At 43.7% G+C, this 22,835-nt stretch overlaps 1 protein-coding gene across 1 annotated transcript in view; it reads left to right on the forward strand.

Moving 5' to 3' along the window:
* Positions 1 to 22,138, forward strand: part of LOC147685069 (GTPase IMAP family member 4-like) — a 45,239-nt gene extending 23,101 nt beyond the window's left edge. Inside the window, exons 2-3 of the mRNA XM_086940950.1 lie at positions 12 to 188; positions 20,745 to 22,138. Coding sequence (XP_086797076.1) covers positions 44 to 188; positions 20,745 to 21,814 — 1,215 coding nt within the window. The 5' untranslated portion in view covers positions 12 to 43 and the 3' untranslated portion in view covers positions 21,815 to 22,138. The remainder of the gene's footprint in view (positions 1 to 11; positions 189 to 20,744) is intronic.
* The last annotated feature ends 697 nt before the right edge of the window (positions 22,139 to 22,835 follow it).

Genomic DNA, 22,835 nt, shown 5'->3' on the forward strand with positions numbered 1-22,835 from the left:
GTCCTCTGCAGTGAGAGCGTTAAGGGAAAAGTTTCATGCGGCGATGAACGTCCAGACACTCCCTCCAACGATGGCCATCCAGACACTCCCTCCAACGATGGTCGTCCATCCACTCCCAGGCCCTCCACCGATTACGCAGAGAGTCAAGCAATCGAAAGCACTGAAGTTGTTGACGTCACCCCTTTCGGGTAATCTAGTGACTGGTATTGTTTCCCTTTTTGTGGATCAAGTCTCTTCATTGTTTTCGGGGTAGAATATACAGCAAATTGTGTTGTCGGTACCTTGTCGCCCAACTGCGAAAAGCCATGAAATACAAAAGCAATGCATACTAGATACAGACCCGTTTTATGAACACTTTTTCTGATCATGACTAGCACATGTGAAAACAATCACAGTTCCATTATGCACTAATTCTCGAAAAGAAAGCGTGCGTTCACGAAATGCGCTGTGTGTGGGAATTACATTGTATGTGTAGATCTAGCCTTGTTCCAAGAAATGCCCTCGGAAGCGTGAATGAGATGTGACAGGAAACAAATCTAAGCTCATTCCACTTTCAGCTGGGGACGTGTTGAAGTCTGCACGTGTTGTGAAGTTCCCACTGTTCTGTAGGACCTGTACGTTTGTTGGACAACATAAACTTTGGTTGAGGTGCATAGACTGATTACAATAGCAAAAAGTATCCCTAAAGGAGTCATTCATACAATAACTTTAGTGTTTGATTGTGTCATATCCATGAACACTTAATTAGTGATGTTCACAGGAGCTTGAATGATAACAACAGTTTATCAAAAAAGATCAAGTTCTTTAATAATACATGAATCTTATGTCAATTGATTGTTGGCAACAGAAATTACCAATCATTTCAAACAATATTGAGTGGTAGGAGGAACACCTTTCGCATTATACATGGGTTTTACAAATAGCCATGTTCAAAATGGGCATTGCACATCTTCAAAGGATCTACAAAAATCAAATTAAATGATTTAAGCAAAAACGGTGTTCACACGTCGACGTTTCGGTCCCTGGTGGTCACATGGATCCTTGGGACCATCTTCAGGACAAATAGTTGCACAATAACATAAAATTTCAATTGTCAACTGAATCACACTATGCAAGATAGACCAACCAATCAGCCATGAGTGCTGTTTTTTTTTGAGTTGTGACCTCACATACGGGAATGGAAAAACTCGTCCCGGACTACAAAGTTCAAGCGACCAAGACTGATTACATGCACCTTGCAGGATATGTTGGCCTAGAGACCAGCTAGCTCACAATGCCACTACAAGCCCCCTACCTAGACAAAGAGCGAATGGTTTCTGGCAACCACTGAACATGACAACCCTGACCCCTCAGGGATCGTGAAAAACAGAACAAAGCCTTTCGCGCAGTCACCCATGCTTCCTTGCTCTCAGAGAAATATACAGAGAATATACAGCATGACGTTTTGAATGTATTTATTGAAGCCCTGTTATTCTTGTATATGATACATGTGCTGCGTTAATCAGTAGACAGAAGCAGATAAAAGTGATTACTAGAACCAGGAGAGTAAATAGTAGATACAGTGGTGCCATGGTGCTGAGACAGTGTATATATGCAGGCATAAAATACAAGATAGTTATCAGGTGTACTCCTACTATGTAAGCCCTACTCTAAAGGTACCTAGAGTGTATGTGGGTGTAATGCCAAGAATTCCCCCAAGGGTCAGTCCAACCCCATTACCGGGTGGGAGTGAATGTAGGACCCTATGTTGGTCACAAACTGGACACCCCTCAAAAGATGTCAGACGGCTGTGTGGTGAAGTCTCAGCCTGCAGGGACCCTCTGTGTCAGCTGAAGTGTTTTCTCTGGTAATCTTTTGGGATGCTCATTATTTTATAATAAAAAGCAGCCTTGCGATGCACGTATAGATTAGTGATGTTTTGGATATGTAGATAGCTCTGTCACCCCGTGGATGAAGATAGAACGGCATTTGGACATAGTGCGTATAAGAGGCCTTGTGCATGGTGTTTGAGGCATTGTGATAAAGCTATTCTAAGCAAGGTGTAGAAACAGAAGTAGTTGAGAGAAATTAATTCCAACGTTGTCACACACGCAAATATTTGCAAAGGTCACAGACATGTTATTGTGAAAAATAGGACAATGTAAGAAATGAGCAGCTTCGCTACATGGACCTAGCCCGGGCACATAACACACCTAGCACACCTCCGCTGTACACTTGTGGTCTTCAACTCAAAGATGGCTGACACGGGGGACGGTGCAATTGGCAATGCAGGCAGGGAACAGAAATGTCTCACATTGTAATGCAGACTTCATATTTCATCACTCATGAAATGCATGATCAGTGAAGTGTAGACTTACACTTTTGTCTTAGAGGTTGGAATGTAATTAAAGGCCTTGGCACTGATGGGTGCTCTCCCATGGGTGACTGGGCAGGAGTCTGCAGATGTCAGAAGCATTGCTTCGCTATACTCATGGGGCTTGGTTTAGATAGACTGCTTAGTAATAAAGCAGAGGGAGTCGCCCACTGACTTAACACCTTGGCTGCTAGGCGTTTTCCCCCTCCTGTGCTGGGAATTACCATTTTGCTGTTTCCATGACGAGCTCAGCTCGTCATCAGCACACGACACCCGTGGGTGATGACGAGCTGAGCTCGTCATCAGCATCAAAAGGGTTAAAGGGAGTCAGTATGGAATGTTGAGCACAGTCTCTGCTCTCACAGACTCATCCAGATGATAACTGCAGAGCCTGGTGTAAATCAGCATCTATGAGCTAAAGTATTGCAGGCACACCATTACAAGAACGTGTGTGACCCTTGCCATGTGCCCCTATGATTTATGTAAAGCAGGCTCTGAGTATTCAGCATTTGTACCATTACACCAACAATCTGTTTAAAATGTATTAAGAAATAGACATTGACATCTGACAGGTCATCTAATTCTGACCTTGAAATCAGTGTTGGCAGGTAACTCAACAGAACAGTAATGTTGTTACTTTTCAATGAAAGCAAGTAACTAATACTAATAGGTGAACAACATTCCAGAATTTTGTCATGTCAATTTTGTGATACTAGGCACACAATCTTTGGAAATGTGATCAAATCGGGAGCATTGTCGTTATGAAAGCTAGCATGAGACAGCACCATGAGAAGATAGTTCACAGATACAAAAAAAAACTACACCTTGCCAATTCTCAATCTTGAACATGTTCTTGCAAAGTAAAGTGATTGGGAAATTATAAGACTGGAGATGGAGCTTAGCAGGAGCCGAGAATCCTGCAGTAGATGCAAACCAGAAGAGTTGTCATGAACTGGCCCAGTGATCATTGTCCTTTCAATACTGGTAGAAGAGGATCCATCCTACAGGAAGGGGCTGATTTTAGATCTATGAGCAGCTGACAGAGGTGGGGCAGAGATCAATTGAAAGCCATTTGGAGATGCAGACAATATGGCTACACTGTTGCTTTCATCACACCACCTTCCACCAGGTCCCCGGCAAGAGGTGCTATGAAAGGGCATTGTACCGAATGCTGATGGGCATAATGTATGTAGGAACCTCTTCAACAACCCCATAACAGACGATTTGGAGAAGGCACTCTGCTAGTTCCTCCTCGAAGGAGAAAGTAGTTTTGATCCTGTAAGTGGGCCTACACATGCTGTGGGATGGTGAGCACAAGTCACCTGGGAGCAATGGAACCTCAGTAGGCTAAGGTGCAGGCTCGGCCTCATTTTCAATTCCAAGAGCTGTGGTGCTGTCTTGCTCTTGGCCCACAATGGAGACCTGGGACCAGTGCCACAGAGCAGTGCGGGTAGTTTGTTGAGGTGTCTCAGAGCCGAATACATTAGCGTCAGTGTTGATGGCTCTGCCCATTCATCACTTCCTGTACTCAGAGCCAGGAGGGAATGGATGTAGAATCTGGCACAAAAGCATCAAGCTGCAGCATCGGAGGAGGAGTCAGTGAATCAGATACCCTACAGTCAGGACCTTGATTCCTGTGCAGTAAAGAGGGCCTGGGGTGTGGCCACTGCTCTCTGTGGCAGATGAGGGCTGGCCTGGGTCAGTTGAAGCATTTCGTGACTTACTATAATTAGTCATAGGGCATTGATATCAGCAGGTTCTAGTATACAAGAATTAACTACGGAGAAGGGACAAGAGTGATGTTGTGTTGCCTTGATTGTCTCTCCCCCACTCCCACAGTGATGTGGTACTGTCTCTCTCTGCACGTTTAAGGACTTTATGAATATGTAGCTGAAACTTTGGTATATGACAGAAGTCCTGCCAACTTTTTAGACAAAATTGGGAAGTTGTATGCATGTGTCGTATCACCTTGCCTGACCCTGATGTTGAGACAGGGCAGGCGGAGGCGGAAGGGGCGGGGACAAGAGGATATAGAAAAAAGGCAATAGAGTTGTGAGGAGAGAGAATAAAGGAAGTACCGATAAGCAGCTCCGGAGTCCGAGTCTTCTCTGGGGGTTAACGGGGCCACTACACTGGCGATGAGGGTGGAATCCTGTCCACCCACTGCTGCTGCCCCCCTGCTGTGATCGTGCAGCAAGAGAACAACCTTCTCAGAGCGCCGAAATGGAAAAAGAGCACGAAAACACAATCGAGATTGCGAAGAGAGGCGAGCGCTGTGTGAGCACCATCCCAGGAAGACTAGAGCTGCCAGAGGGTGAGTCCATGTCTAAAGTATTGACTACCCTTGAAGAAATAGACTAAAAAGAAACCGGAACCATTGTAAGGACAGAGACTCATGTCCCTTTTGGCGGCCATCTTGAAGTCAGGCACCATACATAGAACTACATTGGCAATTATCCAGCGGACATTTTGAAGTCAGGCAGCCTCCAAAATACCTTAAAAATCACCAGAATCTCAGCAAATAAAGCACCGCCTGCCCTGGAAAGCCTGTACCCGTGCCTAGAATGTCAGTAGAACCTGACACTTCACGCCCATCAGCCATGGGATAAGCCATACAATCCCAGCAACCACACCCGATGCTACTGGGAGTGTCGTATCTGCGTCCGCCAGAACCGTTGGAGCTGACGTCAGGGAACAGCATGGGGCCCAAATGGAAGAGTTGGGCTGAGGATTTTGAGGACTTTATGACAGGGTCTCAAGTACAAGACCCCAAGCAGAAGCTGATAGCGCTGCAAAACCTGATAGGGAAGGACATTGCACAAATCATCAAAGAATTGCCTGCCGTCGGCGCCACTTCATATGACGACGTGAAAGGAGCTCTAGATCGGAAGTTTCTGCACAAGCGAAACTTGGACTACGAGCGGTACACGTTCAACCTTGCGTCGCAAGAAAAAGATGAACCGATGTGCCACTTCATTGCTCGCATTCGACTCCTAGCCCGATATTGCGAATTCGACACATTCAACACAGAAGACACGCTGCGGCTACGCATAATTGCAGGATGCCAGTAAGAATCATTACGCCGCCGGTTGTTAAAAAAACACTACACACTTGAAGAAATAGAGGAATTAACGTGCATAAACGATCAAGCAGAAGGCCACGCTAAGAAGATGGAAGCCAATAAGCCTGAGAAAGAGGAGCAAGTATTCCGAATGCAGTCTCACACCGACCCGAAGCGCCGGTCGGATCACCGCAAGTCAGGAAGATCCGCACAGACCTCCCGGGGAACGTCTTTGCGCAATTGACCTCGAAGCAGCCGGACAAACAGACCAGCCTCGAAATGCTATAGGTGCGGACAAGACTACCCCACTCAGGACAGTGCCCTGCCATCAGACAACAGTGCCACCGCTGTGGTAGAGAAAACCACTTCGAAGCAACCTGTCAAACATGAAGATCAGAGATAAGGGCAACCAAGTCAAACTCAGACATTCGTCACCAAGCCAGAGCGGTCAAACGAAGAGAAAGCCGCTCATCTAGCTCGTTGAGGTCGAGCGTCCAATCAGCCAGCTCATACAGATCCCAGAGGTCAACATCCCGGGAATCATCGTCTCCCACGCCTGTCTCACAGGACAGTGATGAATACATATGCATGGTGTGAGATCTTGACAGACTGAAAAAATATCCGAAACTGGACATTCAAATAGGAAATCATCCTGCCAAGTTTGTACTAGACTCAGGAGCGTCTCTGAACTACATCTGTGCCCTGGAATATCAAAGCATGAAACCCCGACCGAAACTGGAACCAACAGCTGTTCGAGTCTATACCTGGATGTCCAGGAAACTGCTATCGTGCCTGGGACGGTTCTTCATGACCCTAGGTTATAAAGACCGTCAGATTTAAGCCTACGTCCATGTGGTTGAAGGTCCGGACGCAGCAGATTGTCTTCTCAGTCTGCGGACGGCAGAAGGCCTCAAGCTTGTCGAACTTCTATACATGGTAGATGATTCCCCAGACATCGTCAGCAAGTTCCCGAACCTCTTCAAGGGTCTTGGGAAGCTCAACCAGTTCAAAGTCAAGCTACATATCGACGAACAAGTGTCATCTATAGCACACACCACAGGAAGGTACAGTTTCACCTGCAACAAGCAGTGGACGACGAACTACAAGACCTGTTGAGGACGGACATCATTGAACGGTCCACAGGGCCCACTCTGTGGGTATCGCCCGTAGTGGTAGTGCCCAAGAAAGGACAAGACAATAAGGTGCGCCTGTGTGTGGACATGCGCGCGCCAAATACAGCCATTGAAAGAGAGCGACATCCCGGACCTCATATTAGCGATATGATTGCCCGCCTCAATGGAGCGACCGTATTCTCGAAGCTGGATCTCAACAAGGGATACCACCAACTGGAACTGCATGAGAAGTCTCGCTACAACACCACCTTCACCACTCACCAAGGCCTGTTCCGCTACAAACGCCTAAACTTTGGAATATCCTCTGCTGCCGAGATATTTCACGAAGCCATTCGACAAGTGATCCAAGGCATCCCAAATGCCTTTAACTATAGTGACAATATTCTAGTCTTCGGAGAAAATCAAACAGAACACGACAAATCATTAGACCGAGTGTGCCACGCATTACTCAATGCCAACCTCACCCTGAACTCAGCCAAATGTGAATTACACAAGTCCATATTGAAATTCTATGGACATATCTTTTCCAAAGATGGCATGAAACCAGATCCTGAGAAGGTGTCGGCCCTTGCGGACACCCCACAACCACAGGACATCAGCGACCTTTCGCTCGTTCTTGGGAATGGCGAGTTACTGCGCTCGCTACATTAAAGACTATGCAACCATCAGCTATCCGCTCAGAGAACTCACCCACCAAGGCCAACAATTCCTATGGTCACCTGCGTGTGAACACGCATTCAACAAAATCAAGAAAGCTGGGAGCTCTGCCATTAACCTAGCCTACTTTGACACCAAATGGAAAACTGAAATCACAGTGGATGCCAGTCCGGTTGGACTAGGTGCCATCCTGGCACAATAGGACGAAGAAGCAGACCAACGTCATGTGGTGGCCTATGCCAGTCGCAGTCTCACCTACACGGAGAAAGCTTACTCGCAACCCGAGAAAGAGAGCCTCGCGGTTGTATGGGCCTGTGAGCACTTCCACCTGTTAGTATACAGGAAACATTTTACGCTCATCACAGACCACCAAGCATTTGTCACCATCTTTGACAACCCACGAGCGAAGATGCCCCCGCGCATAGAAAGCTGGGGTGTACGTTTGCAGGACTATATCTAAACCATTGTCCATAAGCCCGGGAAAGCAGAGAACCCAGCGGACTATATGTCACAACACCCATAATTGCATACCCTGGAGCGATGTTCTGTAGCTGAAGAATACATTCACTTCGTCATCGACAGTGCATGCCCTCCTGCAGTACCGCTGGAAGCCATTTGTGAAGCATCTAGTCAAGACCCCACTATTCGAAGGAGAGGAACATGGCGGCGGCAGGCTAACGGCTGCTGCGAGGCTCCGACCCTGAACGCCCTAGATGAGCTCAGACATGGTCTCTAGGATTTTCGAATACCGACGGCGGCAGTTAATACACTGGTGAGCTGGAATGCTATGTTAAACGGACCCGCTAAGCAGTTATTGAGCTTTTTTCTGCTTTCTTTGTCTCGTTTCTGAGTTGCTAGCCTGCCGAACGCCGAATACGGCGCACGGAATCCAGAGGCGCTAGGACCTGCACGGTGGCGGTCTTTGCAATGCGAGAGCGAGATCGTGAATGCAAGCAAGAGCGGTGGTATGCGGAGGTGCCGTGCTCCGGTCAGCTATATCGGATAACGAGCAAACCAGACGGTGGGGGTTTGAGACCGGGGACAACAGGTAAAGTCAGAGGCGGTAGAGGCGGTGTACGAGCCTGGAATGAGTCCGATCTGCAGGTAAGCTGCAACAGTTTATGGTTGCGCTCGAGAGTTGCTTTCTGGTACCGAGCAGCTGCACTCACTCACTGGGTTTCACTCTTAGTGACCAGTACTACTAGCGACTTGACTGTTTGTATGGAGGCAGATAAGGTGGTGCCTGAGTCACACAAAGTTATCCTCGGTTTAGAAGACACCTGCAGAAGAGAAACAACAGCGGAGGGACTTGCATCATCCTGCTCTTCGGATACCATAACTAAAGAGGCTGTCATCAATAGTGGTAACAAAATAGTAGTAAAAAATCGTTATCAATTGCGCTCCAAATAAGAGCTTAAGAAAAAAGGTGTCCTTAGTCCCATTGACTTGGTTGAAGGAGGAAGCGCTGGGCCAGTGCCCATTTCACCTCACAAACAAAGTAGGAAGGGGGGGCTAAAAGAGGAAAATCTAAAGGCTTAAAACAAATGCAACCACTTAGAGGAACTCCCTCATTAAAAAGCTACTTTAAAATTATGTAGCAAGCAGTGTCCTCCAAGAATAAGGTTGATAAAGAAACGAACCTTGTAGCTGGAGAAAATGATAATGATTTACCGGAAGAAGGAAATCCTACAGGTAATCCTACAAGTAATCGCATAGGTAATGAAAGTGATAAATCAAATACGACTATGAACTCCCCCTGTTTAGCTGCTTTTCCTCTGAGTAATAAATATGCAGTGTTGGACTCCGGACTTCTCAAAGAAATACCAGGGGTGGCTGTACAACCTCCCTCTAATTGTAACAGTATACAAATTAGCGAAAGCCTCCAGAGCAGTGATCAAAGGGCTCATACTACGGAGCCTTCATCTCAATCTATTGGCTCTCCCTTACAGCCTACTCCAAGTGTGGAAAATAATAGCCCACTCTCTTACTCGAATGGGGGAGCTTGGGCAAGCGGGGGAGGCGGAACTGCAGAGGAAAGACTGGGTTCTCTATTATATACTTTGAGAGAGGACTTGTTGGGGAGATTTGAGATTTCTGAAAAAAATCAGAGGGGGTTGCACGATAGATTCGATCTTTTAGAGGCCAAAATAGAGGGTATTAATGCTAGGACTAGCGTCCTAGAAGGAAAGGTGACATCTCTTACCGAATCCTCCAAAATGAATTCCAAAGATATAGTAGCCCTAAAGGCTCAGAACCGCACCTTAGCAATGGACTTGGAAAGGTTGGAAACTCAGACTCGACGTAACAACTTGAGGATTTTAAAAATTCCCGAAGGGGCTGAGGTAGAGGATTTAAAGGGATTTGTATGCAGATTGCTACATGAAGACATCCTAAAGGATCGCCCAGACATTGATTTGGAAGCAGAAATTCAGCGGGTCCACAGAGATCCATTTAAATTGCACCCTGATCGAAAAGCACCCAGGAAGATTCTAGTATACTTTCAAACTTACAGCGTAAAAGAGCTGATTCTTACCAGATTCCTCTCTCGCACCTCTCTACATTATCGAGCCAACCCCTACCATATATGATCAGATATGGGTAGTAAGACAACCCAAAGACAATGGGAGCTTGGTTCCAGAATGCCTGAGTTGCGCTCCATGGGGGCACAAGTGCAAATGAAATTTCCAGCACTCCTCAAAATAATGTGGAATAACAAAATGTACACGTGCCATTTCCCTGAGGAAGTGGACGCAGTGTTAACTAAGATGAAGGATCAGACAGATTAATTTGGGCTGTTTCACTATGTATCACTAAGTGTCACTAAGTAGTCTAACTAGTACTATCTTGTTAAATTCTCACTAAGAGTGATATGGGGTGTGTGGTTGTAAAGGGGGGAGAGGAGGGTGGAGGAAAAAAAATATATATTGCAGGGTGCTGTGGTGTGCTAAAAAGGGAACTGGGAAAAAAATACAAATTAAAAAAAATTATAAATAAATATGTTTATGCAGAATAAGAGACTTGCATTTCTATCTTTCTATATTGGCACGGCTCCAGGGGTCTAGGGCCTCCTAATGCGTAGTTACGCCAACCAGGAGGGCAGGGTTCCTCGGGGGGAGGGTGGGGGGGTTCCTAGGGGGGAGGGGAAAAATCAAATAAAAAAGTCCTCATGTGTCACAAAATTGTATTTTTCTTTAGTATTCATAAGTTTTCATAGATTATTGCGCTCTATGCTGGCCTTAAAAGGTAGAAGAGCAGAAATACACAATGCCTCAATCTAGATATACTAAGATCCTCTCCTGGAACTTGAATGGCATAGGGAGCCGTAAGAAACAATTAAATGTATTTCATTTTCTGAAAAATACCAATGCTTCTATAATTCTCCTACAAGAAACCCATTTGGAAGCTGAGGAATGTAGAAACGTTTTCATTAGGAATAAATGGGTCCAGGACGTTTTTTGTTCAAAGCAAACTGGTACAACGAGAGGTGTTGCGATGATACTTAGTGCTAATAAAGGAATTAATGTTCACAATTGGGCTACAGATCACTCAGGAAGGTGGCTGGCTGCACTAATCTCAATAAGTACCGTTAAGTTTCTATGTGGGGTTTACTACGGTCCGAATGAGGATAATCCTTATTTTCTACAGAAATTAGAAAATTATATGCTTCAGTTTACAATCCCCATAGTGTTGGGTGGTGATTTTAATTTACTACTAGACCCTGCAGTTGATCACACCTCAAAAGCCAAATACAATTGTCCAAAAAGATCCCTCTCAATGCTGAAGAACATTATGAAAGAATATATGTTGTGTGATGTGTGGAGAGTTAAACACGGTATTCAGAGAGAATATTCTTTTTATAGTAAAAAATACTATCAGTTTTCGAGAATAGATTTTTTTTGTTGGATCGATCATTATTAGCAAATACTCATTCTATTTCTTATATTCCTAATGGATTATCAGATCACTCAGCGGTTGAGATGAACATTAATATTCAAAAGTATTTTTCAGAATATAGATGGACATTAGATAGGACTATTTTGTTAAATGAAGACTTTAATTTTAAAATTAAGGAACAGATATTAGAGTTTTTTTAGTTTAATCAAGAATCAGCTCCGGACTATATTGTTTGGGATACTTTTAAATCTTTCTTAAGGGGAATATACGGCTCTCAAATGACCCTAATTAGGAAGCTTACCAGAGAAAAGGATAATAAGGATCTCAGTTTGATTAAATTAAAAGAACAGCAACTCCTCGCTGCTATACATGATGATCAAAGTAATGTATCAAGACTGGAAAAGGAATTATTCGAGTTACAAACAAATTTCAGACTAAGAACTGAATAAATTCTTAAAAATAAATGGGAAGTTAGCAAATTACGTAATTTTGAGTATGGTGAGAAATGTGGATCACTGTTAGCGTGGAAAGCCAGGACAGAGAGGACTAGAAATAATATTAAATCGCTGATACAGCGCGGAACTGGCCTACTCTTGTCAGAAGACGGAGAGATCAAGAAGGAAGCTATATCTTTCTACGAAGAACTTTATCGGGAAAAAATTAATCGGTCGGATGAGGAATTAGAAAACTTGTCGTTTTTGAGGGATCTGCCACAGCTGAGTAATACAGACATAGTTTCTTTGGCAAAGGAAATAACTGAAGGAGAGATCTGATCGCAACTAAAGAAGATGCCAAGAAATAAAGCTGCAGGCCCCGATGGGCTCCCAATAGAGATTTATAAGGACAATACAGAAGAAACTCTAGCTTCTCTACAGAAATTATTTAATAAAATTTTCATCCAGGGAGAACAAATCCCGTCCTCTTGGCTAGATGCAACAATTTCATTAATCGCAAAACCAAACAAAGATCCGGTAAAAATTGAGTCGTATCGACCCATTTCACTCTTAAATTCTGATTTAAAGATTTACTCTGGAATTATGGCTAGTAGATTGGCAAACGTTATTAAAACTATCATTCATCCTGACCAGAGGGGATTTATTCCTGGTCGCCATTTAAATGAACTTACATTTCAAGTAATTGGGGCCATAGATTATGTATAGAAAAGAAGAAGCCTCTTGCCATTGTTGCAATAGATGCAGCCAAAGCTTTCGACCAAGTCAACTGGCCCTTTCTTTGGAAAGCAATGTCTAAATTCGGTTTCCCAGAGATATTTATCAATGGGGTAAAAACTTTATATAGGGGCCCGCGAGCAAGGATATTGGTAAACGGTGGTCTGTCTGACTGGTTGCACATTTATAGAGGAACAAGGCAGGGATGTCCCTTGTCTCCATTACTGTTCGACATATATATTGAGCCAATTGTTTGTGCCTTAAGACAAGACCCTGTAATTATCCCCTTTAATATTGGAGAATTAATAATTAGGACTGCATTATATGCTGATGACCTACTTCTTTACACCTCAAATCCATCTGAAGCAATACCTAGATTATTCAAACTTGCTGATGATTTTGGTATTGTCTCAGGATACAGCATCAATAGGGACAAAACAGATGTTATGTGTTGGAACAATCCAGTCTCTATTCCAGAAGCTAAGTCTAAGATGAGATATATTGGTATCCAACTGACTCAGAAGTTAGAAGAAATCCCCAAGATCAGCTGGGAAACCGTGATAAAGGAGATTAAGAAACCTTTCTAGATGCCTCAAAAGCACTAAATTGGGAATTTTTGGTTAGTTTAACCGAGGGTACCCTCACAAGATTTAAGTTTTATCAATTGTCAGCTTGGTGGGGAAGCCAAACTTGAGATGTAGAGGATGAGAGTCCCCTGTGGGATTTAATTAATAATTTTAGAGTGAGGAGAGGGGAGATGGCTTTATTGTATAAAATTCTACTTGATAATAGGGATAATCTGGAATCAGAGATTATTAAACTGTGGGACCCCTCAACGCTCCAGATTTCGGATAATTTAATGAAACTGTGGACAGATTCTTTTACTATGTCTCAGAAAATAATCAAACCTTCTAATCTAAGAAGAAATCATTTGTATACTATGTATAGAGTTTACTGGACTCCTGCGAAACTCTCCAAGATGTCTGTTGTTAAATATTCTTGTCCCAGATGCAAGTTACAGGATGATATTCATATGTTTTTTGAATGTCCTAATATATGTAATTTCTGGGAACAGGTGTGTAAGTTTTTGGAGGATGTACTTGCACTTTAAATACTATGTACCCCCAGATTGGTTCTTTTTGGTCTCCAATCGGATTATGTTCTTGATAGCAATTTATCACAGTTTATTTTCTATGTAATAGTGATCGCTAGAAGAGAGATCTGTAAAGCATGGAAATCGGTACTCCCTCCGACATTTGCAGATTGCCTTAAAAACATCATGGTGGTGAGTAAATTTGATATGTTATGCGGTGGAGAAAAGTCTGTAAACCTATGGTCAGCCCTAAATGCATGGAGTGAAAAATAAACTATAAGGTCCAATGATTATGCCAGAGGTCTTGTGGTCCTGTCCTTCCTGTGTAGCAAGCAGCATCACGACAGGAAGTTGGATGGGTAACAACCCTACCTCTGGGCAATCTTCATGGGCTATCCACAAACACGAGGGTTGGAATAGGAAGGTTTGTGTCAGTGGCCTGAAGAGCGCCTATTCAGAGTAATTACTTTCTGGTGGCATATATGAGGACACAAAGAAAAAAAAAGACCCCACTATTCAGGACGTTATGGGCCGAATCCGTACCAACTCATGGAGACATCTCAGGGACAACCATCAAGACACAACCGTTGATGCCCAGGAACTGGTAGCATTCCGACATGTCTAGGAGGAATTGTCAATCAGCACGGATGGTCTCTTGCTAAGAGGAGGGAGGATAGTCATTCCTTAGCGACTGAGACAAGGAATCATCAACCTGGCCCACGAGGGACACAGAGGAATAGTAGCCACCAAGAAATCACTTCGGGAACATGTCTGGTTTTCCTTACTGGATCAAATGGTGGAAGCCACACGTAAAGACCGTGTCTCATGTCAACTAGTGGGTCGTGACGAACCACCAGCTCCCCTGCAGATGTCTGAAGTACCAGATGGGGTGTGGCAGCAAGTGGCTATTGACTTCTTCGGCCCACTGAAATCGGGCAAATATATTATCGTCATCATGGACGAGTACTCTCGCTTTCCCGTCGCACATCAAGTACCGTCCACCAAAACGACTGTCGTCATCCCCGTCATTGATGAGACCTTTGCAGCGTGGGGAATCCCCACCGGAGTAAAGTAAGATAATGGACCACCGTTCAATGGTCACGAATTCCCTGAATTCGCAAAACATGTTAATTTCAAACATAGGAAAATCACCCCCTTATGGCATGGTGGAACGGTTTATGGGGACTCTCAAGAAGGCAGTCCAGCATGCAGAACTCGCTCGTCGTGACGTACAACAAGCCTTGAATGAAGTACTGCAAGCGTACCGCACCACACCACACAGTACCACAAATCAATGTCCGGCCACCCTGATGCTTGGACAAGTTCCTCGCACACGTCTACCTACCTCAAACGCTGTCATGCAATCTCGAACTGTGACTACGGATCATGATACGCTGGTGAAGCTGGATCACGACAAGAAATAAAAAATGAAAGACTATGCCGATTAACGCAGGCATGCCAAACAGACAGACATTCAGGAAGGAGATTGGGTGACGGTTAAGCGCGACCGTAGAACGAAAGCAGACAGCCGATACCTCACACACCCATTGCGACTCTCCAGTCGAAAAGGGACCATGGTTAGAGCTGAGGCTGCCAACAAACGAATAACCCGAAACATATTTTATTTCAAAAAATGTAATCCCTCAACTCACGACCGAGCCCAGGCTCGAGGCTCAGGCACTGATTCATTGAGCCAAGGAGAATGCAGCGATCGAGAGCATTCCAGCCCGACAAGGCATGAAGATGTCAGAGACCTCCATCCTCCTGAACAGGCGCGAGCCAGCCGGCCATGACGAATTACCAAATGACCCGTCCGTCTTATTGAAGAACTCTAAGGGACAGTAATCTTTACTGTACAAAAGGGGGAGGTGTTGTATCGCCTTGCCTGACCCTGATGTTCAGACAGGGCAGGCAGAGGCGGAAGGGGCAGGGACAAGAGGATATAGAAAAAAGGCAGTAGAGTTGTGAGGAGAGAGAATAAAGGAAGTACCGATAAGCAGCTCCGGAGTCCGAGTCTTCTCTGGGGGTTAACGGGGCCACTACAGCATGGGTCTTGTATCATCACGACAAAGAATCGTTTAACAAATCTTCTTGTTCAAAAAATTGGCACAGACACTTACAGTTACTTCCTTATTTCTTACTACAAGTCAGAACACGCAATGTAATCCTATGTACCTTTCAGCTGCTGCATTTTTATAAACAACATGTGCACCGGAGAATAAGATAGCGCTGCTTTGCATTTCCTATTCCCAAAAGGATGTACCATGGGTGGTACCTGGACATTGCCATGAAACCACCAAAGCTTTGTGAAACTAGGCCCTATGTACTGAAAAAAGTAGACAGGGATTGGCTTCAGAAAATAGTGCCCATTTCAATTAGGCACTATGAATAAGAAATGCATACATTTCTTCTTCCTTTTCTGACTTTGCATGTGTTTGCACTGTACAGCACACATACAAAGCGGGAAACAGTTTAAAGTTAGTCTGAGCATAGTGTTTTGTACTGGAAGGCTATCCTTCCAGTACAAAACCTATGCTAGACTCAAACAGACTCCCTTGCACTATGTTGCATAGGTGTGTGCGTAGCACACAGCAGCTAATTTCAGCACCGGTGCTAGGGAGAAGGAAGGAGAGTGCCATATTTCAGTAAATATATTGCGCTTTCCTGGTCTCTTCTTGCACAACACAGAGCAGGTTTTTTACCTGCTGTGCAGCATTGCGTGAGAGTCTAGTAAATCTGCCGTCATGTGTTTTCAGTGTATCCAACAGTCCAGAGGAATCACTGAATGTAGAGTTGAATGGTGAGAAGGTGCATGGTGTTATGTGTATTCAGCATGTATTTTTTATTTCACAAACTTGCAAAGATGGAGTTTGCTTGTGAAATACAAAAGAAGCTATTTTTCTCTCTGTGCGCCAGGACATTGTTTATTTTTCCTGCTCATGATATAATGCCTCACATTGCATTCCTGGGCAGAGAAATCCAGTGATGGTCCCCCGCCCTGTATAGTACGGGTAACAAAAAAGCGAGCAACCCAATATACCCTTGAGGGTTTGGGCAAGGAATATGATAAGGTGAAGATACCTTCAAGGGATTTCGTTTGTACTAGTTAACAGCACAGAGGCGAGTGATTCTATTTGGTGACCCGTCACAATTTAGGTCAATGGTACAACAATGTAACAATAAAAACTCAATTAATCTAGATAAGTCACAATATGTGATCAAACTGAAGAAGAAAAATAGTGCGGGTGTATATGAAAAAGTTTGTATTTAATACACTTTAGAAATTAAAAAGGGTACAGAATAAATAACAATGTTACAAGAAGCATATATCATAGGAACAAATCAAAACACTTCTTTGAAACAATTGTATACGCTTTTCTTCTTTGCTAAGATTGATCTAACAATCAGATAAGACAAAGCGTGTGTCGACGTTTTCGTCTCTATTGGTGAATCGATGAGACCATCTTCAGGACAAATAATAATTTCTGAAGACCCTTCAGTATTGTTTCAGGGGCGACCTAAATATTGCCGGTCAGTATCGTTGATGCTTAATTCAATGGGCACAGAGGACTGTGTTCCTTTATTCAGTAGGTTCGGAAGGCTGAGTTCGAATGATCCTTACTGCAGGACGTATAGAAAAATTAGGTTCTTGTTCAGTGTTGGCAAATAGCCTGTTAAATCCGCTTTGTCTGCTCCACACCCATTGGTTTAAGAAGGGGTAGAAATCCGTAATTTAAATTGGATGTATTTAAACCACTTATCCTCCGATTATTTAAAGGAATTTGCGGCCACTCAATAAGCCTATCGACAAACTCCAAAGCACCTCTCTCGGTCACCACAATTCAAGTCCACGCAAGACACAAATTTCCTACCACCCAGCGTTCCCCCAGGTCTACCTATAAAAATGGTACCCCACTTGTGTGGGTGGACCAAGTGCTCGCAGCAGGAAAGGGCCCAAAACGTATTTTGGGGACCTCAAAATTACCTATCACAAAACAACCTGGTATTGCAACTGTGGCATCTGCATTTTGGATCAGAAATCATCTAGGGAAACCTACCTAACACAGACATCTCTAAAAACTATTCACCCTGGGGAGTCCAGGGAGGTATGGCTTGCATGGATCCCCCAACGTTTTCCTACCCCGAATCTCCTGCAAACCACATATTTAGCTAAAAAAATATTTTTTCCCCACATTTCTGTCTTGAATACCCGCACCGTCATAAAAGTCCTACCACCCAGCGTTCCCCTCCATCTCCCGAGTAAAATGATACCTCACTTGTGTGGGTGGGCAAAGGGCCTAGGACATGTAAGTGCCAAAAACATAGGGATTGAGGGGATAGCACAGTGAGCGCTAAGCGCTATTGTTTTTTATATATGCGTTTTTGGGCTAACTCTGCATTAGAAAAAGTGGGGGACTGGGTCATAATTCAGAAACCATTCATGAAAGGAGGTTCTGCAGGTTTCTTCAAATCAATGCAGGTTACTAAAGTATTCAACAGTGCAGTTAAGATTGACGACTATCACATATGGAATTTGAACAGGGTGGTGGTGCTAAGGGATGATTTAATCCTCAAGGGTTCAGTAAACTCTGGTGTTGCAGGATTCAGCAATGACATAATCTGGAAGGGTTCAGTAAACTCTGGTGTCCCAGAGCTGCCTCCCAGAAGGTCTAGCAGGAGCTCTACCCCACCTGCTTACTTAAAGGAGTACGTAAAATAAGCAGACTCCTTATTGAAAATCTAATTTTTCCTTTATTCATTTGCTTCTCAAATGTATATGCTTGTATCATAAATTATGTTGTTGTTAAGGTTAGTAAGGAAGGGAGATTTGTGGCATCGCAAATGCCTGTATATATTTAAACCTGTAGTGTGTAGGTAACCATTGTAGGTGAATGATGTTAGGTCATTTGGAATGCTTTGGAACTGTGGGCTGAGAGATTGTGACAACATCTGATGACAATAGATTGATGGGACCCTTCATGAAGTTTACACCTATCTGTTGAAACTGTCTCCTGGCTTATGGGTTTTGTGTACAAAGGCCTACTTGCAAGAACTATGCCTTGCTCTCTCCCCAGACACCATAAATCAGAAGGAGCAACACAAGGCAGCATTCACACGGCAAACAACAAGAGATGGAAATGGTCTTCCAGAACATGATATGTCTGAATTAGCCAAAGTCTCACAGCCCTTTTGGAAAAGATGAGTGTCCCCTACACTGTCTAGGAACAGTTTACATCACAATTTGTCTCCAACCAAACGGCTTCAGGAAGAAGTATTAGTAACACACATAGAGCTGCTTGTTTAATAGTTAATAGAAAACAAAAGAATTAAAAAGTAGTGTAAACCAGGGCCACATGTATCAACAATTTTTGTGTTCTGCGAATCAGCCCATTTGCAAATGCAAAAAAAGGCTTTTTACTTGTATCAAACCCTATTTTGGTTGGTGGAACTCCGCGAAGTGCAAAAAAAAACTCTGTCAGCGGAGAGTGTTAGATACATGCTGTTAACTGTGATTTTCAGTGCCAGATGCTTGTCCGCATTGTGCAATCATCCTTAATGGCACCATGCAGAGCGCAAGTGGGTGCTGCTTCCTTTCTGCCGCTCCAGTAGATTTTTTAATTGAGCGGCAGCTGTCCCAACGCGAGCACATGGTTTCTAAGCGCAATCGGACGGGAGCGTATGCGACCACTCGCAATGAGAAATCTGACCGCCCGAGTTGAGAAATCTCACCGGGAGGTTTATTGTCCTTGCTCGCGCTTGCCAACTTGATGTTGACGATCGTGAATGAGGAAATATCTTGCCAAGAGTGGATTTTCCTCACTCACGCTCGGCAACTTGATGTTGATGAATGCAAGCGAAGAAAAAAACTCTGCTCCAACGGAAATCCATGAGCTCCACGTAACGCTGACTGCGGAAATTCCGCAAACTCCACGAGCAGAGTGAAGTTTACCGCCCAGGCTTAGCCCTACCTCATTATTATTAATGAGGTAGGTCGATTTGTGACACCCTAAGAAGCGCTAAATATCGCAATTAGGTAATCGCTATTACAACTGTTGATACATGTGGCCCCAAGTCCTTTGCGCTTACAAAAACGCTTCTAATGATAACTCTTTAAAAGTCAAATTGACAAAGACTAAGACCGACAACAGAAAACACTTATGGGACCAAAAAAGAGAGGCTAACAACAACCTAAGTTCTAGATTTCTGCACGACCTTAACACCAACAAGCACGATAAATTCTGGAAGACTGAACAACTTAAATGATCTGTCCAGAACAAACACAATCGTTAACATCCACGATGTTCCAGGCGATTATAGGCCAATTTCGATCCTTCCTGGCCTTCTAAGTTAGCCGAAAAATGTGTCAATCATCAGTTTGCAAATTACTCAGAGGTTAATGAGCTTCTTCTTCTGAGCCAAACTGGATTCAGATCTAGGCACTGTCCTGAGACTGGCTTGGTGGAGGTCTCAGATCTCATAAGAAGTACCATTGATGTGGGTGGTAGGGCAGTCCTGGTATTGTTGGACCTGTCAGCTGCTTTCAACATGGTCCTACATGCCAGGCTGCTTGCACACTTCTTTGAGACTAGCATTAGAGACAATTCCTAGAAATGGCTAACGTTTTTCCTTGAGAATAGCAGTCAAGAAGTCTGGCTACCTCTCTATTCCTCTGATAGCTGAAGGGGGTCAGCCGGAGTCCCCCAGGGCTAAGCACTTAGCCTCACTATGTTTAATATCTATTTGTCTCTCCCCCAAGTCAAGGTGGTGGAATCATTTGGCAGATGACACCCAGATTTTCTTTGCTTTTAGCAAAGGAGAGCCCCTCATTTGGGAGCCATTTTTTACCTTGTCTCTCAGCTGTCTTCAAATGTATGACCCGCAAGCATCTGAAGTGCAACACAAAGAAGACAGAAGTGCTCAGCTTTGGACATGACTTTGTTCTAAACATAAATGTCCACTAGCCTATAGGGGTGACTCTACCAGATTCCCAAGCTGCTTCTGCAAAAACTGTAATGATTACATTTGATAATAAAATGTAATTCCACAATCAAATTATCTATGTGGTTGGTGTATGCTTTGCCATCCTATGCATGGCTAAAATAATTCCTGCACGCTCTTTCATTTCCAGCTAAGACCACTGAGGTACTGTCTCTGATGATGTCCAGATTGGATTACGTCAGTGCATTATTTGCAGGCCTTTCAAAGTATCTTCTGAATATTCTCCTGACTGTTCAGAACATGGTAGTATTTTTATAAACATGTAACCATGTTAACGGTGACTGATATCTAAATGTTTGTCATATTAAACTTGTGCATACAGACACTCTTCTTTCTTTCACACACTATCAAAGTATTGTAATTGTTTTTATTCTGTCTTCAACAGATGATACAGATAAAGATTTGTACAGTGGGAAGTCAGAACTCAGAATTGTCCTTGTTGGTAAAACCGGATCTGGGAAAAGTGCCACTGGTAATACTATCATTGGCAAGAAAGGGTTTCTGTCACACTCATCGACAAATTCAGTTACAACGGTTTGTGCCCGAAAAAAAGTCTACATTAATGACCGAAAGATCATCATTGTGGACACCCCAGGCTTGTTTGACACAAACCTGCGTCATGAAGAAACTGCGCACGAGATTGCAAAATGTGTTGCAGTGTCCTCCCCTGGACCTCACGCTATCGTGCTGGTCCTACAGGCCGGCCGGTATACCCTGGAAGAAAAGGATGCCGTCGAGAAGATCCAAGATATATTTGGAAAAGAGGCGATGAGATACATGGTTGTGTTGTTCACCAGAAAAGATGATCTAGAGCATGAAAAGTTAACCATAGAAGAGCAAATTAATAAAGATCAGACAGGTCTCCAGGCGCTGATCAAGGCGTGTGGAGGTGGATACTGTGCCTTCAACAACAGGCTCCAAGGAGAAGACAGTCAAAAGCAAGTATCTGAGCTGATTGCAAAGATTGATGGAATGGTGGAGCGCAATGATGGCCGGTGTTACACCAATGAGATGTACATCCAAGCAGAGGAGATAGTGAAACAGAAGGAGATAGAGCTGAAGAAACAGTACCATGAGGAATATCAAAGGGAGGTGGAAAAACTTGTACAGCAGCATGAAGAGGAGCTAATGAGACTGAGAGCACAAATGCAGGCCAGAGAAAAGGCCCTCATGGACCAGTATCAAGACCAACTAGAAAAAGAGAAAGGACAGAAAGGAGAAGCCGATGTGCATATGCGTGTGAAGAAACAAAAAGAGGAGTACCTGAAACATTCAGAAGAGGAAGAAAACCGGCTGAGCAGAAACCTCAAACTTAGTTTGATGAATGCAAGAGAGAAGTTTGAAGGAAACCAGGAGGAAAGCAGAGCTCAAGCAGCCGATATCTCCGTACCAAAGGTGGAAGAGAATATGTCGTGGCTAAGAAGTACATTAAAAAGATGGTTCGGAAGAGAATAAATATATTTTTATGCAGAGCTGTCATGTGAAGCATGATTAGTGGGTGTAGATTATAAATCATTTCGTGGTGCAAAAACCGATGAGATCATTTTAAGAGTGGGATTCTTTTTGGATTGGATTAAGCCTGGCGACTTTTTGGAAACACAGAAAGTTGAGGACGTCTTTTAAGTGGCCAAGAGCTCCTTATAAGTAAAGGAAAAAATAATCCCCATCTTCCCTATTATCTTTTTCTTCCTTGCTCCCTGTCACCCCTCTCCCCTGGTCTACACCCAAATCACATCCTGCTTCATGATTTTTTTTAAAAACTTAATTTTCCCTCATTTGAGAATCAGAAAAATTGTAACTATTTGATTTTTATTTTCGCTGCATGCATGTGTATTTGGTACTTGAAAGACCGGTGGGCGAAACTATAAAATACATCTTCAAAACTGAATTGACGTCATTGTCCTGTCCTTGAATGCTTCTGTGCATTGTTATCATGGGTTACTCTGAACACTTTACTGTTTGTTAGCACTGAGTAAAGTGTGCGCAGGGATGATTCAACTGTGCTCTTTGGAGTCTGCAGCAGTGCACCCCTGAGTTCATCGACATCACTGTCTGCTTCCCTCCTGTGACATACCTCTTCCTGGTCAAGGACAGAGAATAAAGCACATGTAATCGAAGGACGGCTGATGGGTGAACAAAGACACACATCGCTTTTGCTGCATTTCTGTACAGTGCATTCTCTAAAATGTTATTGCATTCAGATTCTTGATTAGGAGTGGCCAATTGCGACATGTGCAGTAACTTCTTTTACTTATCACATTCGTCAAATAATAACGATTTCCAGGGTGTTGGTATTGATGTGATGCAACAAACTACGAACAATCCTCGACCTTATGTAATCAAGCCGTGTGGCACTCAAAACCTACAGGACAAATGGTATACGTGAGCTCAAAGGAGTCTCCAGCACAGCACACAATCCCAAGAAAAATGATAAACTGCTAAATGGAGGTCTGCCTTCCTCAATATATGCTAAGAG

Source organism: Lissotriton vulgaris, chromosome 10, assembly GCF_964263255.1.
Source record: "Lissotriton vulgaris chromosome 10, aLisVul1.2, whole genome shotgun sequence".
NCBI lineage: Eukaryota > Metazoa > Chordata > Amphibia > Caudata > Salamandridae > Lissotriton > Lissotriton vulgaris.